General features: G+C 49.8%; 1 protein-coding gene across 2 annotated transcripts in view; it reads right to left on the bottom strand.

Annotated features, from left to right (window-relative positions):
- PITPNM3 (PITPNM family member 3) overlaps nucleotides 1–21,990 on the bottom strand; it is a 90,573-nt gene that overhangs the window by 50,875 nt on the left and 17,708 nt on the right. For both annotated transcript variants that reach the window (XM_023653307.2, XM_070227927.1), the window contains exons 2-3: nucleotides 21,339–21,434; nucleotides 11,096–11,203 (exon numbers count right to left, since the gene is read on the bottom strand). In XM_023653307.2, the coding sequence (XP_023509075.2) occupies nucleotides 11,096–11,203; nucleotides 21,339–21,434 (204 nt within the window). The remainder of the gene's footprint in view (nucleotides 1–11,095; nucleotides 11,204–21,338; nucleotides 21,435–21,990) is intronic.

Below are 21,990 nucleotides of genomic sequence, written 5' to 3'. Positions count from 1 at the left end.
ACCTGCTCATCCTGCCTGTCCCACACCCACACGCCCTGCGCCTCTGAGCCACATCATCTCCTGCAAGAAGATGCTTCCAGGCCCCGCCAGTGGTTTCCTGTGATTTTGTATTTCCTCTGTTCAGTCCCCTTCCAACAAACGGGGAGCTCCCCAAGAGCAAGAGAAGCAAAATGTGTAGCCAAGAAGAGAAGTGCTTTCACCAAACAGCTGAAACAGGAGCATCTTCCTGCCTCCCAGGGGAAGGTTAGGTGGCTGCTGGGGGAGCAAGTCAGGCGGACCGGGCCTTGGGGAAGACGGAATTGGGAATTCTCCCCCCGGTAGGCCAGGAAGTATCTGGGCAGACCACATGGAGCAGGAACGGGAGCAGCTGAAGTCCTGAGATTTTCCAGGCCTTGGGAGCCCTAACCAGGCTCTGGCCTGGCCTGGAAACCCAGCTCAGGAAGTAGGGCTGAAAAGGGAAGACCCACTGCCCCTCCCTGTGCAGGGGGTTCCCCAGACACTCAGCCTCTCCTGAGTTGCAGGGCCAAGATGCACCCTCATGCTCTCTCACCCAGCCCATCGCAACCCCTCCACACTCATTCCCTGGCCCCTCTCCTACTATCTTCTACACGGGCTTCCAGAATGATCTTTCTAAAAAGTGGCTTGTCACTCCCCTGCTTACACTATTCCATGGATCCTCCGGGGCCCTCCTGAGAAGGCCCCAGCTCCTCAGCCTGACATTCAAGGCCTTCGTCTTCAGCTTTCCCACTCTACTTCTTCTCCCAGACCTCTCTGCTCCTTTCACCATCCCCCAGCCCAACGCCTTGCACCCCAATTTGAGTCAAGGTGAACTCTGCATGGTTCCCCAAATTCCCCTACCTTCTCGTACCTCCCTGCACACCCCTGCACCTGCTGTCCCCTGCCTGTTGCACCCTCATGGGTCTGTGCAGAGCCCAGAAAGGGTTCCTTAGCACCTCCTGTCTCAGCTCAAGCTCCACGTCCTCTCTCATCCCTCTGTGCTTTGTTCCCACTCTCTTTAGCGCAATTAGCTCACTGGGCTGTAACTGTCCCACCCCCGAGTCTGGGAGCCGATCAATTCTGAGTCTATTTCTGAGTCATCAATGTGTCCCCAACATTGACCGGCACAGGGTCTGACAAAGAGTAAGTATCAGGGAGTGTGTGCTGAATGCATAAGTGAGGGAGGGAGTGCATGGATGCACCCTGAGCCCCTCGCTGCCTCGGGTTCAGAAAGGGAGGCAAAGCACACACCCAGACAGGCACGAGTGTAAGCCGATGGTCAGCGCTGCAGGGGACAGTCCAAGCTGGACTGGCTGGGAGGGGGCACTCTGGGGGAGGCTGGGGTATCGGGAAGGCTCCCTAAGGAAGCGTACAGGATTGCAAGAGCTAGAGATGAAGTCAGGGGAAATGCAGGGGCGAAGGCAGGAAGCTGACGAGCTCAAGGGGGCTCACGGGTCAGCAAGCAGCCCTGGACATTTGGCTAGAACACAGGGTGAATGGAAGAGGAGGGGAGGTACAGCCTGGAAGTCATGAATATCAGAGTGAGATAACCTTGAGATGGTCAGATTTAGCAATTATCCGACAGCCCCTTTGTAATATCCCTCATGGTGGCCATTCCAGGATTGTCTGATTCCTGTAGTGACGGGGAACTTACTAACCCTGGACAATTATAACTGTTGGAAGGAAGGGCAGAACCAAATTGTGATGGCCTCACATGCCCGGCTGGGAGATTTATACTTCATTCTGCAGGCAACGGAGACCTAGTTGCCAATTCCACAGCAGAATGATATTTCTGGATTTATATTTTAGAAGCATCACAGTAGGATTGGACAAAGATGGTAAACTGGCAACACGATCCAGACTTTTCCTCCTGCCCCAAATTTCCAGAAAACGACATTAAATATTTTTCTATGAATTAATCTTTGGTAGCACTGTAAAACAAGAAGGGATGTCCTTAGCAGACCAGAAATTGTGAGGCCTCCCTGAAAGGCAGAAGGCAGAGACATGTGATGGAGGGAGCAGGACTGGCTACATAATTTGCAGAACCCATGCAAAAGGAAAATGTGGGGCCCCTTGTTCAAAATTAAGAATTTCAAGATGGCAACAGCAAAGCATAAAATCAAGCGCGAGGCCCTTCTGAGTATGGAGCTCTGTGTGGCTGCAAAGGTGAAATGCCCATAAAGCCGACCCAGCAGAGAAGAAACCATAACTTCAATCTTGCAAAGGAAGGTCTGTGGCCAAAGGTGGGGGCAGTTCGGAGGAGACAGCAGGCTCATGGGTGGAGAATACAGGAGCAAAGGAAGCTTTGCAACTGTCTGGGCTTCCGTGAAAGAGGAGCAGTGCTTTGGTCCTCACCCCAACCTCTGCTTGTGCTAAGCAGACACATCTGTCCCCAGGTGTGAGAAGGAATGAATGTTTGAGGGGCAGGACACCCCCACCCAGCAGCATATTCTACCCTCCCCAAGAATCCAATGACAGCAGGTTGCAGTAAACAGATACATCACTCAGAGACAGGCCAAGAGGGAGCTGCAAGGAGAAAGTGGAGTACACGTCCAAATATTTCTAAATATTAGAGGAAAACCAACAGCGTGGAAGAAAGACATCCAACTCAATGACTGAAGCAAGCAGAGCACAGGCAAATGGGTCTGTGGATTCTTTGAACCAACATATCATAATAATTAATGATTCACACATTTTAGCAAGCACCCAAGTCACCAGTTAAAACACAGATTCTGAGCCCTGCTCCCAGAGTTTCTGATTCAGGAAGCCCGGGATGGAGCTCCAAAATTCATATTCCTGACGAGTTTCCAAGTGATGCTAACGCTGTTGGTCCAGGGACTTCTCTTTGAGGAGCGCACATCTAGATACAAGGACATAAACTAGAGTCAGGGGATGAAGAGCAGGAAAGATTACATCTGGAAAGCTAGAGGCACAGAAACTGATCAGGGACACCCAGGCAGTGACTGCTTCCTTCCTCTCGAGGAGAACGTAGCCTTGATGACACTGTTTCAAAAACAAGAAGAGCCCTGATGGTAAATAGTCCCTTTAAGTGTCAGCTCATAGACTGTTAGTATAATTATTCTGGAAGAGATACATAAACCCTGAGCATGAAAGATTAGCGATGTGGCAAGGACCAAATGGAATTTATCCCAGGAATGCAAGGTTGTTCAACATGTGAAAACCAACCAATGAAATACATCACATGAATAAAAGAAACGACAAAAACCACATGATCATCCCAATAGGTGCAGAAAAAGCATTTGGCAAAATGCAACACCCTTTCACGACAAAAGCACCAACAAACTCAGAGTAGAGGGGAACTTCCTCAACCAGACAAATGACAACTACAAAAAACCCACAGCTAACGTCATATTGAATGGAGAACGACTGAAAGCTTTCCCCCTAAGATCAGGAACAAGACCAGATGCTGGCTCTCCCCATTTCTATGCAGCATTATACTACAGGATCTAGCTAGGGAAATTAGGCAAGAAAAGGAAATAAAAGGCATCCAGATTGGAAAGGAAGAAGTAAAAGTACCTCTCTTTGGAGATGACATGATCTAGTGTAGAGAAAATCCTAAGGATTATCCCCCCCCAAAAAAACTAATGAGTGAGTTCAGCAAGGTTGCAGGATACAAGAACAATATACAAAAATCAATTGTATTCCTAGACACTTGCAACAAACAATCCATAAGTGAAATTAAGAAAATAATTCCAGTTACAATAGCATCAAAAAGAATAAAACACTTAGGAATAAATTTAACAAAACAAACACAAGACTTGTACACTGAAAACTATGAAACATCACTGAAAGAAATTAAAGAAGACCTAAATAAATGGAAAGACATCCCATGAGCATGGATTGGAAGACTAAGATTGTTAAGATGTCAATACTCCACAAATTGATCTAGAGATTCGACACAATCTCTATCAAAATTTTTTGCAGAAACTGACAGGCTGATTTTAAAGTTCATATGGAAATGCAAGGAATGCAGAAAAGCCAAAACAAACCTGCAAAGGAAGAACAAAGTTAGTGGACTCCCACTTCCTGATTTCAAACTTACTACAACTGTACAGTAATCAAGACCATGTGGCAGCAGCATAAGGATGTATGTATATATCAGTGGAACAGAATTAAGAGTCCAGAAATAAACCCACATGCTCATGATCAATTGATTTTTTTCCCGTCATTTGAGAAAGAACTTTATGATCTTTTTAATAGTCATTTATTAAGATGGAGGATGAAAACATGTCTCACTCCACTGGGGACAGAATCCAGTTCCTATCGCACCAATACAAGTGGCCTTTCCAACATTCCCACGAACCTAGATGATAAATCCAATCGGCCCATGTTAGTCCTCATCTTATTGGACGTGATCATTTCCTTCTTGAACACCCTCTCCTCTTAAACCTTGGGAACTTCAGCTTCCCTCCTACACAGAAAATCAAGTCACCTTTGCTGGCCCTCTCCTTAAACATTTATTTAACTACAGAGTTCTATCCCAGACTCTCCTTGTTTTTACAACTGGAGGATCTCCTTCACCTCCGTAGCTGCAATACCATCTATATGCTGATCTGTAGCCTCCGCCCAGATGGATCTCCTGAGCTACTAAATGCTACATCCAAATGTCACTGAACATCTTTACACGGATGTCTCAAGCATACATGATCAATTGATTTTTATAAAGGGTGCCAAGTCAATTCAATGGAGGGAAGAATAGTCTTTCAACAATTGGTGCTAGTGCAACTGGTTGCCCACAGTTGTACAAAAGAATGGAGTTGAACACCATATAGAAAATTAACTCAAAGTGTATCAAAGACCTAAATATAAGTGCTAAAACTATAAAACTCTTAAGAAAAAATAGAGGAGTAAACCTTCATGACCTTGTATTAGGTAATTTGGTGCCTTAGATATGGCACCAAAAGCACAAACAAAAGAAAAAATAGATAAATTGGACTTCATCAAGTTTTTAAAATTTGTGCTCCAAAGGACATTATCAAGAAGGTGAAAAGACAGCCCACAGAACGGGAGAAAATATTTGGAAATCATATAGATGACAGGGGTCTAGTGTCCAGAATATACAAAGAACTCTTACAACTCAACAATAAAAAAACAAATAACTCAATTTAAAAATGGGCAAAGGATATGAATAGACATTTCTCCAAATAAGATGAACAAATAACTAATAAGCACATGAAAATATGCTCAATATCATTAGTTATTAGAGAAATGCAAATCAAAACCACAATGATATAACACTTCACACCCACTAGGATGGCTATAATAAAAAAGATAGACGATAGCAAGTGTCAGCAAGAATGTGGAGAAATTGGAACTCTTCTACCGTACTGCTAGGAATGTAAAATGGGACAGCAACTTTGGAAAAGAGTTTGTCAGTTCTTCAAAAAGAGTTAAACAGAATTATCATATGATACAGCAATTCCACCCTAGGTATATACCCAAGAGAACTGAAAATATGTCCACACAAAAACTTAGACATTCATGAATACTTATAGCTTCATTATTCGTAACTAGTCAAAAAGTAGAAACAACCCAAATTTTCATCAACTGATGAATGGATCACAATGCGTGGTGTACCCATACAAGGGAATATTATTCAGCCGTAAAAGGGAATGAAGTGCTGACGCATACTACAGGGATGAGTCTCAAAAACATTATGCTAAGGTAAGGACATCAGATACAAAAGGCCACTCATTGTTTGATTCCCTTTATATGAAATCCCAGGGGCTTCGGGGAGAGGACTTGAAGAGTGATTGCTAATAGGTATGAGAATTCTTTTTGGGGTGATGAGAATGTTCTAGAACTAGATGGTGGCGATGGTTGTACGACCTCAGGAACATACTAAAAACCACTGAATTGAACAACTTAAAAGGGTGAATTTTGTGGCACGTGAATGATGTCTCAATGAAAAAAAGAATTTGGCTTGACCTACTTTACTCGGACGCCGTTAATGATAGCTGTGTGCTTCCTTAGATAATTAGAATTAAGCTTGCTCCTGCTCTGTTATAATCTCACTTATGGATCTTTGGTTAATTAATCCAATCCGAAGTGTGTATGGTCTTCCCATCCACCTCTGACCTACCAGAAAACTCTGAAACTTAACAAGATGGAGATTTTGAAAAGCACAGAATAAGTCCACGGCATCTATGAATCAATATCAGGTCGTTATGAAAAAGGACCAGTCAGAGTGCACGAAAATGAAAATATGATTGTTTAAAAAAAAAAAAAAAAAACTCCACAGAAAGGCTGATCAGAAGAATGAAAACAGCTGAAGAAGAAACAACTGGAGAGCTCTTGGTTAGGTCAGAACCAAGGAATACTTCCAGAACCCAGCAAGGGCCAAGAAATAAGAACAGGAAGGGCAAGATGAGACATGGTTCCATCATCTATCTACTATAAGCTTTGGGAAGAGAAAACAGAGAGAAAGAAATACTTGAAGAAATAATAAAACAAGAAGTCACCGTAATGAAGAAAGAGAACACCAGAAGTGGGCATGACAGACTACAAAACCCCACCCACAAACATTGTTTGTGACTTCAAAATACAAAGAATAGAGATTTGAAACCTTACAACCTCAAGAAGAGGGAAAAACAGACTACCCACAAAGGAATGAGATCCAATTTACCTCAGACTTCTCACCAACAACACTAAATTCAGGAGCCCATGAGGAAGGTCTTCCAAGATGGCGGGGAACATGGTAACGAGCGCAAGCAGACTTGCATTCACGCGAGAAGGCGAAACAAGGACACGCGGAGAAATGCAAGGACTTGGGAAGTCGCTATCCACAGTTCCCCCCTGAAAGAATTCCTTGAGGAGACATTCTAGAGGAAAGAGGAGGCAACCCATGGAATTTAAGAAGCAGCAGTGAGAACCATACACTAAAATGGATGAATTTGACGGAATGGAAATCATACCTCCATATACTCAACTGAAGAAAAATGACGGGGAGGAGGGGCAGAAGTTAGGGAGGAGGAGAGGGGGGATGGGGGAGGAGACCCCAGCATCACAGTCAGGACCAAACAAGAGAGCCCGCCATCACTCCTGCTACGCAGCATCCATCTGGAGATCCTGTGCCATGCAATTTACTAAGATAACTAAGTAAGCAGGGTAAATATTGGCAAGGACATAACTGTTAAGATTTGTCAATGACATGATGCTCTAACTTAGAAAACCCAAGAGAATCAACTAACAAACCATTAGAATTAATAAGAAAATTCAGCCAAGTGGCACAATTCAAGAGACAAATATTTCAAATACGTCGCAGACAATTTATATCCAGAATATATACATATATATAAAGAACTCCTAAAAACAAGTGAGAAGAAGATAAATAACCCAATAGAAGACAAGAAAAAAGCATGTTTAAGAAATTCAGAAAGATTCAGGAGGAGAGAGGCTCCAAGCCTAGAGGCTGGAAACTGTATTGTTAACCCCACAGACGTGGCCTCAGCCTGTGGCAGATGAGCGAAAGGGAGCCCCCTGTAGAGCAGGGATCCTTGAAGGGCTGCTGCACCCACAAAGGAACTTAAAAAAAAAGGAAACTTGAGGCAGCCCAGTGGCGTAGCAGTCAAGTTCACAGGCTCTGCTTCGGCAGCCAAGGGTTCGCAGGTTTGGATCCTGGGGGTGGACCTAGCACCGTTCATCAAGCCATACTGTGGCAGCATCCCACATAAAATAGAGGAAGATTGGCACAGATGTTAGTTGGGGGCCAATCTTCCTCACCAAAAAAAAAAAAAAGAAAGAAAGAAAGAAAGAAAGAAAAAAGAAAACTCCTTGGGGGAAGCAGTAAAGAAACCATTCACAGACAGTGAGAAGGAAAAAAGTCACACATGAGTAATTCAAACCCTACGCCCGTGCCACACATGGGTGTGGGGTCTAAATTTACACCACTCACGTAGAATGGAAACACTCAACTGTAAATTTAGCATATAAAATGTCCAAGATTAGTGAAACGCTCGGGCCCAGCAGAAAGGCAAGACCTGTCTCTAAAAGGGCATTGTCACAACCCATGGCACACAAGATTCCCAGAGAAGAAAAAAGGGGCGAGGAACGACCAAGACGAGTTTTATTCTTCAATAAAAATGAAGAAACAAAACCCATGAGGTGCAGTTATCTCTCTCTCTCTCACACACACGCACACGCACACAGACACACACACCCCAGAATTAGCACCCTCAGGAAGCAGAGACAACGGAGCAGTCTGAAAGGGCCTATGCAACATATGCCTTCAATGGCTAAGGAGATAAAAGATGGAATTTCAAACGTAATTAAGGTTTCGCAGGAAGAAGGTCGGCTCCGTTTGGAACTTGCAGAACACGCAGAGTCTTCCAGACATCCAGGCAGAGCAAGTAGGAGGCTACTCAGAAGACGAGTCTGGAGGCCAGGAGAGAGGTCTCGGCTGCAGATGGAGTTGGGGCTCATCACCAAGGGTAGCTGTGACCGGCCTGGGTGTGAGCCAGGAGGGGGTCTCTGGGGGGAGCCCTGAGTGTAAGGGCAGGAAATTGAAGGAGGCAGGAGGAGAGCTCTGTCTATGCACCAATTTGGACTGCAGCCTTTTCCAGGAAGTGTTTGCAGAGCTGCTTCTCCCCAAAATGGTCCCCAGAGCCTCTCTCCTCAGGCTCATGGTAACCGTGCCTAGGATCATATCTTCCGCTCTGCTGCCCGCTCCTAAAAGGGTGAGGCCCTCTCGTGGCCCCATAAATGATTATTGAAATGAATGCGTGTGTTCTATCGTGTTGTGGGAATTCACATTAGGAATCCACAGGAGAATGGGACTCAAAAGGAACTGGAAACACGGCTGGTTTCCTCTTCCTCACCCGCTCTTCTCTCTCTCCTTCCTGTTCCCACTTCCGTACTGGGAGGAAATAGCATCAATTCCCAGAATCAGGCAAACACTGCCCCTAATTCATCCTCCGTGAGCGCCATGAAGCATTCGTTGGAATGACTTGTGCAAGGCTTTCTCCCTTCTCGCCCTCTTCCAGAAGTATCATCACCTGCTATCGAATGCACTTTGCGAGTATTGGTTCATTTAATCCTCACAACTTTTGTACTTGCCCCACTCCGCAGGTGAAGAAACTGAGGCTCAGAGAGCTGACGTGACTTCCCCTGGCCACAAAGCCACAGTGTGGCGGGGCCAAGGGTCAAACCCAGACCTCTGGGACTCCACAGCTGCAGTTCCGTCAGCCTCCGCCGTCAGCCTCCCTCTGCTTCCGTCTCCCCTGCCCTCCCCGCTCACCCTGCCTCCCGCTCACTCCTCCTTAGTTCACCCTGCGTCTGAGTCACACGTTCTTTGGCAGACAAGTAGGGGTGGGGGCGGGAAGGGGAGGACCAGATGGGGGGTGAGGACAATCTGGGTTTGTCTTTTCATGGTTACCAAGCCCTGTCCTGGGCAGGACGTGGAATCCGTGACCCCTTTGGGGCCCCCCTGCAGGTTCCCGGGGTGAAGGAAAGAGCAGACAAAGGGCCACCTGCAACTGTGTGGCTGTGAAGACTGCCTCTTGTCTCTGGAAATTGTCTCTGGACTGGCTTTGGGGACCAGCCTCAGAGCCTGCCCTTTCTGTGAATGTGACAGTGGCCCAGTGGGGCTTTGCTTTAAGACTCTGGGTTTCTTGGACCTGACTTTGCAGGAGCCCAGAACTGTGCCTCGCCTCCAACCTGGTCCAGTCTGGGAGGGGAAGCCCTGGACTGGGGATCAGCAGACTGGGGATCTGAGCATGATGCTGCCACCCGCTTGGAGAGCCTCAGGCAAGACGCAGCTTCTCTGAGCCTCGGGTTCTTCATCTGTAAAATGGAATATCCCAGGCCTGTCCGCTTCTCAGGATGGGCACTTTGGCATGGGGAGGGAGGGCTCTGAATCAAGGAGACAGGCATGGGGGGGTAAGGAAAGGAACGGATGCTAGGGGCAAGATGGCCAGCACCAAGATGGCCATTCTCTTGGGCTAGGCCAGGACCACCTCACTGAACATCTCCTGATAGCGCCTTGCCCAGTCAGCAGCTCTGGCCCATCCATGACTGTGGAATGATGGGACCAAGAGAAGACTGGAAAGAGGAGATGAGGCAGAGGGAAGTAGGAGGGGTGATACATGAGGTAGGGAGGAGGCATAGAAAACACTGGCCTCAGGATAACAGGTTAGCACCTTGGATCCCAGATAGGGTTCTAGCCCCACTCCAGTGTAACTTTAATCAAACATAGCCCCTCTCTGAGCCTCAGTTTCCCCATTTACCATCTCAGATTTTATGACCTCCTCAGCTACATCCTCCACTTGCATTTCAAAGCCTGGCTGCATAGCTTCACTGTCAGGAACCTTCCTTGATCCCCTCTCCTGCTTCCTTCTATGAGTTTTATCTGTCCCTTCCAGCCCCAACAATCCTCAGCTTCAGCCTGACCTCCTTACTTCTTGACTTATACTCTGTCACATGTCACAGGGCAGAGACCTCAGCTGAATCACCTTTGGTCTCTCCTACTAAGCACTTATAAATAGTAGGTGTTCAACGAACATTTTGTTAATGATGCAAGATGGTCAAAAGGACAGACAAATGGATACCTAAAAGGATATGGCTGCTTTGTCTGCTGATTAAGCTCCTGGTCAAAACTCCCCTCCATAAGAACCTCCTGAATTAATCCCCAGCCACATTCTCCTTCTTCAACAACTCAGCCAAAGGAAGTCACAATCCTTACTCCTGCCACTCTCCCCTGTCCCTTCTCAAACGTTCCTCCAGTCACCACCCTGCCTGAACCAAGAGGTTCCAACACCACAGGCCTGGCAATCCAAGGAGCTTGGACCATGCCACCTGCCCTTAATTCCCCATGCTCTTGGGGTGGTCATCCTGTGGGCAAAGGAAGCTCTGTTGAAGCACCCTGGAGCTGTTCTGCCACAGAAGACCCTGCAGAAGTCCTCAGGAGGGTTCCTGCAGGTCACGGAATTCAGGGCTCACAGACTCAGGGACGGGAGGCACCCAGACAGACAGATGGCTCTTCATAAAAGACCCAAGTTCTAGCCCCACATTGCCAGCACTTCAACCCACCCTGCGACACACATATGTCCACACTCCAGATATGAGAGAAGCAGAATCTCACCTTGATGCTCCTCCAGTTTCCCCATGGTCTCGATCTGCTCCACCAGGTCATTTGAATTCCACTGGCTCATCCCGATGAGGATGGCATTCTTCCCTTCCGCCACCTCCTCTGTGGGAAGAAGCAGCAACGGGCATGAGCAGGCATGGCTGTGTGCGGTTAGCCCTAACAGGGGCTTATATCGGAGGGACTCCTGATTTCTTCCTTTGGGTTGAGGTAGACCTCAACTGTTGGAGGTGTCTGTAGTTGCAGACAGGTATGAGACATTCAGGAATTTTTATTGCAAGAAGGCACTGTTGTTGTACCCTACTGGGCCCCCATATGTTACACTGAAAGAAAGGAACAAGGGACACTTGTGAGAGAGGTGAAAACCCATAGAAGACTCCAGTCCTACTAGCACTAAGAGTGATATTTCTTGAGAGGAAATGCGTTTGGGAAGAAAAATAAAAATTCTGTCACTTGCTAGCAGTTTGTCTTTGGGTAAGTTACTTGACTTCTCTGAGCCTCCATTTTCCCATCAGTAGAATGGGACTGGCAATGTCTAACTCACAGAGTTGTTTTGAGGATTAAATGAGATAATGGCATAAAGGTCTTGGTGCATAGGGGTGCTCATAGGTGAAAGACATTACAGCTATTTCTTCCATCAAAAGTGAGTTGCCATCAGTATTTGAACCACCAGGATTTGAGTGGGGCAGGAGCAGCTCTGGAGTAACTGGGAGAGTAGAAGCCCTCTGGCCCTAAGGAAGCCTTGAGCTGGGTGAGACTCAGCCCGCATCTCAATCTTATGAACCTATCAATGCCTCCATTCTCCCTCCACTCCTCCCCAAAACCTGTCTCTATTCTTGCCCTTTCCCTGTACGAGCTTAGTGATTTCTCTGTGAGAAGTCGGTGCAACTACAGTCCCTAACCACACTGAACACAAGCCCCTGGGTCCCCACCATCAACCACAAACATCTAGTCCAGTCCCTCATTCCAGAAAGGAGATTTCCTCAAGAACACACCCACAAGAAAGCTCCCGCCTCTCTTTAAAGAGATGGGCCTTCCTGGTGAAGAGCTTTGCGCCGGCTCTTACAGAAAAGACATCAAAGGGTGGTGAGGAGAATCCTCAAGCTCCTGATAACCAAGAATAAAGGGATGAGACTCATTTCACTTCCGAAGAACTTTTCAGAGCAGATGGAACCAATACGGTGGATCTGACGCTTGGGGAGCTGTCCAGAGTTCTGAATAACTCTAGCGCTCAGTAATCCAGACCCCATTTCTGTTTGGGGTCTGGGTTATTTTATTATTATTATTATCATTATTATTCCTGCCTTATTTGATTTATTTGACAACACATATCCAATCCTTTCTAAGCACCAAGATTGTTATAACTACTTTACAAATATTAATTCACTTAATTCTTGTAACAATACTAAAAAGGTACAACTGTTATAATCTCCATTTTATAGACAAGGAAACTGAAGCATGGAGGAGTTTGGTAACTTGCCCAAGGTCACTGGCTAGAGCCAGGATTTAAATCCAGACAAACTATTTCAAGAGTCCTTAAACCCTGCCATCCTGAGGGCCTGCCCTGGACATGCTGCATTGGCTACCCGACACTCCGGCCAGGCACCACACACACCCTGACAATTCCTGAGCCCGGTGTGCTCCATCTGGGCACCGGTTAGACCTCGAAGCAGCACTGTGTCCTGGGCAGAGCCCTGACCGGGTTCCAGTCCAGACTCTGCTACATAGGAGCCTGCGCCTTTGCACGTGTCCCTCACCCGTTCTTGTTTTCTTATCTCTTAAATGGGAATAACAACTCTGGTTCTGCATCTCTTTCTAGCAAGCTATCATGAGGACAAATGATACAGTAAGTCTGAAAAAGCTACACAAGCCAAAATGCTGCAAACAAGTATCAGGTAGTGTTACTCTTGGGGAAGCAGAATCGTGAAGGGGCTAAGAGCTCAGTTCTCGTGTTAGATTGATTCTTTTCAATCCCAGACGCGCCACCTGAGCTATCTGACCTTGGATGGTAACTTCAGCTTTATGAGTTTCAGTTTCCTCATCTATAAAATAGTATCATAGTAATACCTATGTCATAGGATTGCTGTGAGGATTTATGAGATAAGTAAGGTAAACTGTTTACAAGCATGACTAGCACACAGTAAGACCACAGTAGTGCATAAGAGCATGTGACAATGACGGTACCATCACCACCACCACCACCATTACCACCACCGCCACCAGAGCATGTGGTATTCTTTCTGCCCCAACACTCACTCTTGGTTCCGGTGATGCTGTTGTCTGCCCCTAGGACATTGTGTCCTAGCTCCAGAATGGGGTGGTCAGGGTCAACCTGCAGCCTACCTTGAGTGCCTATGTCTCTTGGCTCAGTAACCCAAGCATGTAGGGGCCCACTTGTTCATTCTAATATTCATTCTACAATGAGTGGATTCCTGAGCACCTGCTGTGTGCAGTGTGAGACATGACCTCCAACCTGTAGGAATCCAGTTTTGTGGAAAACACAACAGTAAAAACCTCGGACACGGTCAAATGAGCGAGCCGGGGCTCCTGGTCCAGGGCCAGGTGTTGAAGCAGGCGCTCAGCAGGAGCTGGCTTACACAGCCCAGCTCTTGTTTTTCTACAGTGTGTAAGCCCTATCCTGGGGGCGTATGTGAGGCTGTCAGAACCCCGAGGGGCCTCCCAGGGCTCTGAGGTCTCAGCACGCCTACTTCTGCACAGCCCTCTGCCTCTCCCTCCTTTCCTAGTTGTGTATAGGACCCTTCTCCATCTTTCCCTCTTGGGCTTTTGTCAGTGTTTCTAGTAAATGTATCTTCCTCTCAGATTCTCCTCATGTTCCTCTCATGCTTGATGTCCGGCCCTGGTCTCACCAGATTCCTTCCGCCTGAGCGCCGTCGCTCTTGGTCCTGTATTTGTCTCTCTCTCAGGCTCTCGGCACTCTGCCTCCTCCGTCCCTCTCTCTGGCTGGGCCTCCTCCATCACACCCCCTTGCTCTGCTCTTGCTCTCTCCTTATCCTGGTCTCTGTCTCTCTCCTCTCTCTGGGCGGATATGTCTCTTTCTGGATCTCTCTGACTCTCCGGGTTTCTCTTTCTTCCTTCTCTTCTTCCTCTCCCCTGCCCCTCAGGATCTCTCCATACCTGCAGATCTTTCTTGCTCTCTCCGGTCTTCTCTTTCTCCTTCTGGGTCACTGTCTCTCTTTCAACTCTCTCTGGTTCTCTCTTGGCGGGGGTGGGGGTTGTGTGTGAGCGTCCCTCTCCCCATCCTCTCTGAGTCTCCCTTGCTCTCTCCCTGTTTTCTCATATTTTCCCTGGCTTTCTTGCACACTCTGCCCTTCCACCCCATCCCTGTCTCTCCAGCTGCTCCCCGCACCCTCCTCTCAGACATGCTTTCTCTCCCTCTCTGGGCCTCTCCTCTCTCCCCGCTCTCAACACTCAGCCTTCAGATCTTCACTCTGGCAACAATGGGCTTGTCCCCTGAGTGGCAGCAACAAAACATACACACACACACACACACACACACACACACACACACGGGGAAGCGGCAGCCCAGACAGCTCCTTTTGGAGTCATTCAGGAAACCACGGACCACGGCTCAGCTCTGAGTCTCTGCTCTACTTCTCCTCATTGTGGAACGTGCCTCCCAACAGGGCCCACAGAGGCCGCAAAGGGCTCATTTGGATAAATGTCCTGGTTGTCGATTTTGCTTTCCAACTTCTACTGACTGTCCCCTGCATGCTAGTTCTCATCCCCAGCGACATCTGGTGCAGACACAGTTTTGCACCTACTTCACCCCCGAGCCCCAGCCTCTGCCCAGACTAGGTGCCCGGCTGAGCCTCACCCACCAGCACCACAACCCTGGCCTTGACCTCAGACTGATTTTAACCTCGACCAATGCCTGGATACACCACTTTAAGGACAACCTTCAGTGCCATAAGGAAAGCCTTTTTTCCTACCCCAGGGCCTTTGTTTCTGTTGGACCCACAGGACTTCAGAGCAGGGACTCTCCTTGTCCGGTGCCAGGAAGGCGTCACCTCCAGCTCACAGAGCTGCGGGCTCGGTCACCTTCCGTAGTCTGCCGGTCTAATACCTCTATCACCCTTTGCATCAGGCCCATGACACCAATCTCTCCAACCGCCTAGACGTGCATTGCTCTGGGGCCACTGGGATATAAAATTGTTAACCTTCCCCTGTCGCTGTGTAACACTCACCCCCATCCCCCCACCTACAGTCATCACCACTGCTCTCTCTTCATCACAGAGGGATGGTCCCCACTCAGCCCACTCCCAGAAACCTCTGGGGCCAGCTCCATGCATTCGCATCTCCACTTCCCCTCCTCCAACAAGAAGGAGGGCTGGGGCTCAGTAACACATTGTGGTTTGCTTCTGTGAGGGCTCCTTTGCCCAGCTTTCCACAGTGACATCCTCCCACTACACCCACAAGACAAACCACCTCACCCCTGCCGTGTTCCAGAGGACGGACCTGAGGCTCAGAGACTCAAGACTTGCCTGAGGTCAGACAGCGGCCAGTGAGTGGCCCAACCCTGATGAAAACCTGGGTCCTCTGACCCCAGACAACATGCACTGGTCTCCTCTACCCTCCCTATCACCCTTTGGGGTTAGAAGTGCTGCCCCCCGCCCCCCACCCAGGCTGTGTGATCACAGCAAAAGCCCAGACAAGGAGGAGAAGACCTGGGATGTGCCCCTTATTCTCCATGAGACCCGCCCCTGCCTTAGAGCCTTTCTCTGTAAAATGGGATGAGTTATCCCTGTGCCACCTGCCTTTCCTGGTTGCTCTGAGAAACCAGGGAGTTAGGGCAACGAGCAGGATCTCTGCCAGAAAGAGTCCAGCTCCTCAGCCCCCAGCCTCCTCCCAGGTGGGGGAGGGGAGGACCCCCGGTGCTGGGCACAGAGAGAGCAAGAGAACAGAGGACACAGAAGACATGGGCAGAGACAGAAAGGCAGAAACTTCCAGCTTCCCACCCAGGAGAACTTCCCTCCCGCTGCCCAGGAGGGAGCCCCAGGCGCTGCTCTCTGTCAAGCTACCCAGGGCCAGACGTGCCCTGAAAACAAGCCCTGGCTCCATCCCCCACACCCCATCCCCATTCTCACCCCCAGCCCTGCCAACACTTCCCTCCCTGCACCTGTGAAGCCCCGCGCCTTCAATTTACAGATGCAGAGCTTTGCAACCAGTCCACGGTCACACAGCACCGCAGGGGCAGGGCTGGCCAAGAGGCAGGTCCCCTGCCTGCTCCCTCAAGCCATTTCCCACTAACCCTACCTTCCAGCAGTTACGTTCATGGTAAGAGCCTTTGTTTGTACCTAGATGCTCGGTGGCTTTTAAGATTCCTCTAGTTGCACTGTTTATTGCATCTAAGTAGAAGTTTAAAGTCAAGGATGCACTGATATTATCCAAATGAAGACACACATTTTGCTATAGAAACAGGCCTTGCTGGACATGTCCAACCACATCCCAGTAAACTCATCCGACGCCACATCGACACTCCCGCCTCGACCTGAACCCTTCGAGGAAGAGCGGGTCCAAAAGACAGCTTCATTTTCTCTCTAGAACTCAGCACTTCATGGCCAGGAACCATGTGAAATCCAGCTGTCCCTTCTTGGCCTACTGAGCTCTTCTTACCCACAGTTTCCAGCCAGACCACCTGTCACCCAGCAATCTTCATCGCCACAAGGAGAGCTCAGGCACTCAAGGTCCCTGCACGCTTCCATTTTGCCGGTCCATCCTGCACCAGAGATTCTGAGTTTTGAGTCTCTGGCCTCCTGCAGGGCAGGGGTACCCAGGGCCACCCCGAGCCTGGGCAGGAAAGAGGCTACTGGGTCGGGTCTGCTGGGGCAGTGGGCCAACTTCACGAAGCCCCCTTCCTCACTCTTCCCACACCAGCCTTCCTACTCGTTCTTTCGGTAAAAGCTTTGCACTGGCTGTTCCAGCTATCCAGAACACTGTTCCCCCAGATCCTCACATGGCTCATTTCTTGTTATTCAGCTCTCAGCTCAAGGACACATTTTCTGGGGGCTTCCTACAGTCACTCAGTCACTCTATCATATTGCCTTATGCTATATTGGGAGAAGTGCCTCCATTTCTTTAACAGTATTACTGAGGTAGCATTGACATTCAATAACCTACACATATTTAAAATGTACAATTTAAGTTTTGACATATGTACACACCCATGAAACCGTGACCCCAGTCAAGATAGTGAACGTGTATCCATCACCCCCAGAATTTTCTCCTGTCCTTTTCTATCCCTCCTTCCCACCCCCAGGCAACCACTGATCTGCTCCTGTCGCTGTAGATGCATTTGCATTTTCTAGAGTTTTGCACAAATGGAATCCTACAGCACGCACTCTTTCTCAGTCTGACTCCTTTCACTCAGCATGATTATTTTGAGATTCATCCATATTGTTGCATGTGTCAGCCGCTCCCTCTTTCTTCTTGCCGAGTAGCATTTCATGGCACGAATGCACAGTTGGTCACTCACTCAGCCGCTGATGGACACCTGGGCTACTTTCAGTTTGGGGCCACAATAAATAAAGCCGCTATGAACATCCACGGAGGCATCTTCACTTGAACATATGCTTCCTTCCCCTTGGGGAAGCTCCTAGGAGTGGAAGAGCTGGCACATGTGGCGGTTAACTGTGATCAACATTTTAAGATGCCGCAATCTATTTTCCAAAACGGTTGGACCATCTTACACTCCCAACAGCAGAGTCTGCAAGTTCCAGTCCCTCCACATCCTGGTCCGCTGTTTCAAGGAGCCATTCTAAGAGGTCTGCGGCAGCATCTCCCCGTGGTTCGGGTTTGCATTTCCCTAATGACTAACGATGCTGAGCAGATTTTCATTTTTGCCATCCATATGTCTTCTTTGGTGACTGTTCCTTTAAGTTATTTTATTCGTGGTAATTATCAATGTAACCTACTTTCTTATATATGATAAGATCCATGAGGGCTGGGACAGGGTCTGTTTGCCCCTGTGTCCCCCACACCTAGAATAGTGCCTGGTACCTGATGGGCAGACGCTCAATAAACACTTGAAAAAAGTGAATGAATGGGTCTGAATTCTAGCCCCTGCTCGGCCTGACTCTGTGTGACCCTGAACAAGTTCCCCAGTTCTCTGGCCTCAGTTTCCCAGCCTGTAAAACGGGACAGGGGCATTGAACTCAAAGACCTTGAAGGGCCCCCAGCTCTAACATGGTCTGGATTTGAGGCACATCCCTCTTGGCCACCCTGGGTTTTCCCTCACTCTGCACTCCAACCTTTGTGGACTGGCCTGTGGCTCCCCACACAACCGTTGACTGTATTGACAGGAAGGGGAGTGGCGCCTCTTCTGGGTCTGGAGACCTGGACCCCATCGCCCACCCTGCCACATCCAATCAGGGGCAGCAGCCACCCTGAGGCCCCAGGGCTGCTGCCATGGCCCAAGGAGCTGGCATCCTGCCCAGGGGCTGTGGACCCAGACAGTTTCATACTCCTGTCTGACTGCCCCCAAGCCCTCCCATGCCTTACATACACAACCAGAGCCCCCCCAGAGCCTCAGAGTTTCCCCTCTGCTGCCAGACCACAAGCCATGAGGTCTCCAGTCCCACCAGGTAACCCTTAGTGCTGGGCCAATGGGCTGGAACCTAAGGAAGAAAGGGAGGGAGGAAGCTCCCAATTTCAGTAATAAGTCAAAGAAAAAGGCCTGACTAGATGCTGAGCTCCTGGGTTCCTCTGCCCTCACCTCACTGTGGGATCTTGGGAGGGCCTTTCAATGCTCTGGCCTCAGTTTCCCCATCAGTGCATTCAGGAGGAGGACACAACGTTCCAGGGGCCTGTTCAGCACTGACACCCAGCCATGTGGCTCCCCCACAGCTAGAGTTGGAACCGCAGGAGGCAGAGCCCCATGGCGGGCCGGGGTCCCGGCTCAGGCTGGGCTAGAGAACAGAGGGCAGGGAAGTAGCCATTCAGGCACACCCAGAGCCCTGGACACCCACGGCCTGGCCTTGGATGCTGAGACAGCCGGCCGGGTCAGGCCTGGATCAGCTCCTGGGAGCAGAGAAGCAGATGGTTTCACCTCTTACTGCCTTAAGCCAAGGAAATATGCAAAGGCCTTGTCCAGGGAGGCCACGTGGAATAGACGGGAGGTGGGGAATTGGCAACTCCCCAAAGTACAAAAGAGGGTTCCAGCAGCCTATGGGCGGGTCCTGTGGCTGAGGGCTGGGATGTGCTGGGGGAGATGCTGTGGGGTTGGTGAGATGAGGGGAGAGCAGAGACTCAAGGTCAGGTAGGGAGAGCTGGGAGGTGGAAGACAGAGAGAGACAGGAGGGTCTGCAGTCCGAGACAGTGGAGAGAAGGCAAGATGGAGGTGAGGAGAGAGGGGAGGAGATGAGACAAAGGGAGAGAAGAGAGGGTGGGGCCGCCAGGAAGAGAGGAGTGAGAGATGAGGCCAATCTGGGAAGCGCAGACAGAGCGGTGAGGTAGCGGGAGGGGAGGACAGAATGCTGAGCGAGGCGGTGGTCAGCAGGGAGGGGAGCCGGACTCATGCACGGCTGCTCAAAGGGACAGCAGGTGAGCGGGGCCCCGAGGGACAGAGATGCAGCTGACCCGCCCCGCCCGCAGACACCTCCCGCAGCAGGCCGTCATCGTCGTCATCTGGGAACGCAGAGCCCTGGCAAACTGCAAAAATATTTTAAATTAAAGTGTTCTAAGCATCAAAATATTGAAGCTGTTGTTGTCACACTGTGGGTTAGTTGCTATGGAGAAACTCAGCCCCGGCAGTCACTCCAATCAGACGCCAGTGGGAGACAGGAAATGAGCCCCGAATGGGCTGGTTTAGGGTCGGTGTCAGGGAGGGGGGTCTCCACCCAGAGCCAGGAACAGGGGAGGCTCCAGGTGGGACAGCACCCACTGCCCGGCTATGCTTCTCCGAAAATCACCGGAACTCGGTCTTCTCCATTTCTGGAAGCACAGATCTGATAGGGAAACTGAGGCCCAGAGAAGGTGGAAGACTTGCCCAAGATCACAGAACAAGTCACTGGCCCGGCTGAGACCACATCCCAAGTGTCCCGTTCCACGCAGGTACCCAGCACATAGTCTGTTTCTCTCTCAAGATTCTGTTTTGCCAGGCATTTCAAAGCTGGCCCCGTCTCAAGAATGAGTCAACCCTCCAAACGTGGGGACTTCCCAGAGTTGGGCCAAGCCAGCCAAGTGAGACCTGGGGACCCTCCTAGGCTGGGGAGGAGGCCGTTGGTGCTTCTCGCCCACTCCCACACAACCCAGGCGAGCACGGCTGTGAGGGTCCCCTCTCCTGAATTCCAGGCAGACCCCGCCTCCCACTGGTCCCCACACCGGCCCCACATGTTCTCACCTCTGAGCCTTTGCTCAAGCTGATCTCTCTGTCTGAAATGCCCACCCACCTGGTGCCCTCTCCTCCAGTGCTCACAATGCATCTTGTTCTTCCATTCCCCACTTAAATGGCGTCCCTTGCTATGTCCTGCTTGCTGGCCATGCACCCACCACTGGGACACAGAGCTGATGTCCTGCCCCCTCATCTCTTACCTGAATGTCTGCAATAGTCTTTCTAACTGGTCCCCACCTCCACTCCGACTGCCCTCCCTTCTATGGGCTGATCTTCTAAGTCGCGTACTGGGTCACTGGCAGCCTCATCTCTCCTCCCCGCTGGCTGACTACCTCCCGCCCCACGGGCCTCCTGCAGTTCCTGGAATGCTCGCATCCTTCCTGCTTCAGCACCACCACACCTGCTGTCTCCTCCGTCTGGAAGGCCCTTTCTCCCACTCTTCACCTAGCCACCTCCTACCCTCAGTGCTGCAGCGAGGAGGTCACGACCTCCCCCACTAACTAAATTAGGAGCCCCCCGTCATCACCCTTTCTATTAACACCTGGTACTTTTCAGGCTGTGGCATTATTCCCATTGGTGATTGCATTTTCCTTTGTGTAATTCTTTAATCTTTGCCTCTCCTCCTAGCCTACAAGCCTGATGAGGGCAGTGACCACACCCATCAGTTCATGCAGTATCCACAGCACCGCGCACGGGGACTCAATGAATATCTCAAGGAGTGAATGAAGGAATGCTGAGCCCGGCCCTTGGGAGACTCACCGACTGGGTAAGTGTGGAGTGTGGAACTGCGGTGTCTGAGTGGGGAGGGATGCTAACCCCCAACAGAGATCCCCTTCTTGAGGCTTCTAGGAAGGTCACTCAGCCAGTGATGGGAGGATGGCGTTTACTCACCTCTAGCATCAAAGAATTCATCATCCGAGCTCTCCACTGAATCGCTGAGGACATTTCGAAGGTGCCAGGGGGCACCGCCGCCCGGGGGAGGGCCACCTGCCAAAGGGAACACACCCGTTAGCCAAGCCTGAGACCAGGTCCCGGCATGCAGGAGGTAAACCCAGCCCGCCCCTGGACCAAGGGTCAGTCAGTGTCCTGCATGTCTGCCCTCTCCCTTCAAGGCCTCAGCACCTCACAGAGCCGACCCGCTACTAAGCTTTGATGTAAGCCCCAAGGACCTCTATGAGATAGCCCAGCAGGGCAGGAACAAGAGCGCCCATTGCACACGCACCAAAACTGAGCCTGGAGGCAGTGAAGAGACATTGCTACATCAGGCAGCACAGGGGATGCTTTCCTGTGTCAACAAATGGTCTCAGCTGCGTAAAACAATGGTTCATTTGTCATTCCCACACAGGTCAGAAGGGGGCTCAATCATGGTGGTCACTCAAAGGCACCACCATCTTGTGAGGCCACCATCTCAAAGTGAGACTTTAAGGTCTGCTCAAGCAGGAGAGGAGAGCACAGAAAGTCACGCCCAGTCGTAAATGCTTCTTCCCACAAGTGACACATTTCTGCACACAATTCATCCGCCAAAGCGAGTCGCACGGCCGTG

Source organism: Equus caballus, chromosome 11 (genome assembly GCF_041296265.1).
Source record: "Equus caballus isolate H_3958 breed thoroughbred chromosome 11, TB-T2T, whole genome shotgun sequence".
Taxonomy (NCBI): domain Eukaryota; kingdom Metazoa; phylum Chordata; class Mammalia; order Perissodactyla; family Equidae; genus Equus; species Equus caballus.
This window is presented reverse-complemented; position numbering and strand designations above follow the sequence as displayed.